We start from the raw sequence: 3327 nt of genomic DNA on the forward strand, positions 1-3327 counted from the left end.
AGAAGGGCATAACCGGGGGTGATGTCTACAAACATCACTACTCTTCCCAATCTATAAACAGAATGGTCGCAAGTAGCAATCTACAAATGCAATATGATACTCTCAAAAATTGAATGGAGGCCCATGTAGATTAGCCCTTTAGAAGACTACCCCATAAAAAGCCAAGCTTTCACAATAAAGATTGGTTGTTTTGACCGTAAATGTCCACACACACATTGCAAACAATCATGCACAACCTCTCAACAAAAACAAGCAAGAGCCTCATACAGCATGCCATTCTCTGTATCACCCCCACCATAGCAACCTGACAGATAAGAGAGTGGTCAATGGTAAGGGCATTTACTTATCTTGAAAGCATACAATACACAATGACCATATTTATTTTATCAGATCGTGGGCTACCTGCAAGACTTTGCAGAATACACCCAAGAAGTACCGTAAAGCTATACAAAAAACGACTCACCATCTCCCCTACCCACACTAACTACAAGCCCAAAGAATAAATATTGTCATAGAGATGTACAATCATACACATTATTTGTCTTCACAAACAACCCCTTCGTTTTCACTCTTCAAATCGCTTGGGTAAAGGCTGGGATCAAGACCACATGCTTCAAGAATCGATTGACTAGAGGGATGATCAGCGAAGTCTTTCTGTCTACAATCCATCAGCATTGTGCCTCCTTTGGCCACAACAAAAGTAGCTCCAAGTTGTCTACAAGCAGCCAAATAACATGATTAATACAGCTCTCATTCTTTTAGAGGATAAAGCAGATTGGAGTCACAAATTGTAAGACAACAATTTCATTAGCTCACCTTCCATCACCCTTCAAGTTTCCTGGCACATCCTTTGATTTCCTTATAGCATCCCTCACATCAAACAGCATCTTCACTGTACCCAGAACTCCAACCGACTTAATTTCCAATGCATTGTGTATTTTCTTGCCATTGTCAATGTACAGTTCTCCATCCCAAAAGCCACCCTGTTGAAATTCCTCAAGGCCAAGCTTTTCGATTCCTTCAATATGACGGCTAATAAGTTTCATAAAAAAGCATTTCTACTGCATAGGCTATGTGATATAGTAGTGCACTGTGTAGGTGGTAGCGTCAAAATTACTATCAGATTGTGGAGTACTTAATTCCACATATTTTAGAGAAAACATACCAACAGCCACTATTCGCACATTATTTGCCTCCAAAATGGGAACAATCTTCTTCAACTCCAAAGCATTGGCTCTGCAAAGCTTGCAGCCAAACCTTCTGAGAATGTGTACCACTGCAATCTGTAAATTTGGTAAACTAGTATAAGTACACTCAAATGATACATTCCGTTGAAAACCTATGCATATATATACAACATCATCTGAATAATTCTGAAGACTACACACTTGCATACGTTGCCTTCCGAAAAAGTGTCTCCCTCACTTCTCAAAAATACCACAGACTACCACAGGAGGTTCCATTACGATAACACGCACCTGATCTTCCCAAAAGGACCCTACTTTTACGTAGTTGGAATCTGATGGACCCTTGATCTTCTCAACTTCAATGTCCTTGATAGCCTCTGAGACAATTTTTGAACCCTTCTCTGTAGCCATTTCTGAAAGGTAGACACCAACACGGAATTAACAAATCCATCACATCAGATGCCCAAGCGACGAGGAACCGCCAATTGAGGATTACATCTCTCTCGAGACCAATTAGAATCGGAGGTCAATGAGCCAACTACATAGTCGTGAGAACAGGAAAAGAAGAGCAGACCGTTCAAGTGAGCTCTGAGTTGCAGGCAAGCATATCTGACACATGGTCTGATTGGGAGCTAACAAATCTCGTTAAAGAAATAAAAGAACAGCACTGGGCTGTGAAGTAAAGGCCATTCCGTAACACACCTTTGACTGATACTGTCGTTAGAGACGGACCCAAAAACAGAGCAGCGGACACAGCAAAGAAGCCTGCAATAACGGAAGCTCTGCGCGCGAGGCTGCTACGGTGCATCACCAAAGCCGCTGAGGTCTTGAGCTCGGACAGTTGTTTTCGGGCACCGACCCTGTCTCTGTCTCTGTCTCTCTCAAATTTCATCCGCTGAAACAAAGCATTGGGTTTCTTATACGCTGCGTGCCGAGTACCTATGTTATCGAGCTTCCATGATTCCATGGCAAACATCTCGCCACGTCCTTCTTCCCGGGAACTACGCCACGTCGTCCAGGCCTTCCACCTGGCATTCCCAAGCCCGCCAAAAAGTCACACTAGGACGTTAGAAATATTTCAACTATGAAGCCCATGTGTTACACGTACATTGGTTAAGCACATTGGCTCCACCGGACACCTATTGCTGCATCTCGTGTCTGGACTCTCTAGATGTCTACCTCTCTGTTTCGTCGTCTTGTCCTTGTCGTATCGAGGATTCACACACACAGTCTCAACCCATGGCAAACCTCTAAACTATATACAATGACCCTCCAACATTCTTCATTTTCACTTGTCAGTTTTATAAACTCTGTAAAATTTTAGGCAACTTGATTGTATTTTTGCTAAAAAGTCTGCAAATTCTCAAGTTCAACCTTCGAAATTTTGAAATCCAAGTTTTGTGATTTGTCGAGAAAAATGTTTTCTGCCAAACACCTGGTCCCGATATTGCAGCAGGAATGGGGTTCAATTTTCACACATGACTGGACATTGCAACAACTTCTATCCATTTGATTGGATCGACATGAGATGGGGCCCTAAAAAATTTTAGGTCGTCCACACCTTGTGTGCCCTGCCAATGCTAGACCAAAAATTAAATCCAATTGTTTTAAGTCATCGATGTTCAATGCCATTTCACGCCCCCTTAATTGTATGATCATGTGTTGAATCTTGCCTAATAGTACCTCAACCCAATTGATTTTGAGAAGTCCCTAGAAACCCTCACTTGCATTCCTCAGGTTCATTAAAGGTCTTATTAGTCTATATAAGCCAATGTCTAGCCGTCTAGTCGTCTGATTAAAAAGAGACAAAATAGTGTTTGATAAGATCGAAAGGCTAGCCACATTGAGGTCGTACCTCGGTGTAAAGTTTTAATAAGAGACGTGGCTTTGAAGCTAAAAGACAAATACAAACCAATCCAAAATCAATTAAGATTGGGATGTTTTAATGCGGTTGTAAGCATTGGCCTCGGGAAATGTTTGAGGTCTATTTTGGTGTTGATCACTCTTTTATAAAGTTTATGAAATATCACTCTTTTGGTGTTGATCACTCTTTCATAAAGTTTATGGAGATCCACTTTCTTGGGCAATATGCCCCCTAGTTAGTTTGAGGTCTATTTTGGTGTTGATCACTCTTTCATAG

General features: G+C 41.5%; 1 protein-coding gene across 1 annotated transcript; it reads right to left on the reverse strand.

Moving 5' to 3' along the window:
* Positions 1-320: 320 nt before the first annotated feature.
* Positions 321-2143, reverse strand: LOC147899317 (uncharacterized). Its single transcript, XM_087378369.1, has 5 exons — positions 1890-2143; positions 1479-1600; positions 1166-1283; positions 817-1018; positions 321-715 (listed from the first exon to the last, which is right to left on the reverse strand). The coding sequence occupies exons 1-5, from the start codon at positions 2077-2079 to the stop codon at positions 535-537; spliced, it is 813 nt and encodes a 270-aa protein (XP_087234495.1). The 5' UTR covers positions 2080-2143; the 3' UTR covers positions 321-534.
* Between the last annotated feature and the right edge of the window lie 1184 nt (positions 2144-3327).

The sequence above is a fragment of the Dipteris shenzhenensis genome, chromosome 8, assembly GCF_047967505.1.
Source record: "Dipteris shenzhenensis isolate YYH24624 ecotype China chromosome 8, Dip_SZ_1.0, whole genome shotgun sequence".
NCBI classification, from domain to species: Eukaryota; Viridiplantae; Streptophyta; class Polypodiopsida; order Gleicheniales; family Dipteridaceae; genus Dipteris; species Dipteris shenzhenensis.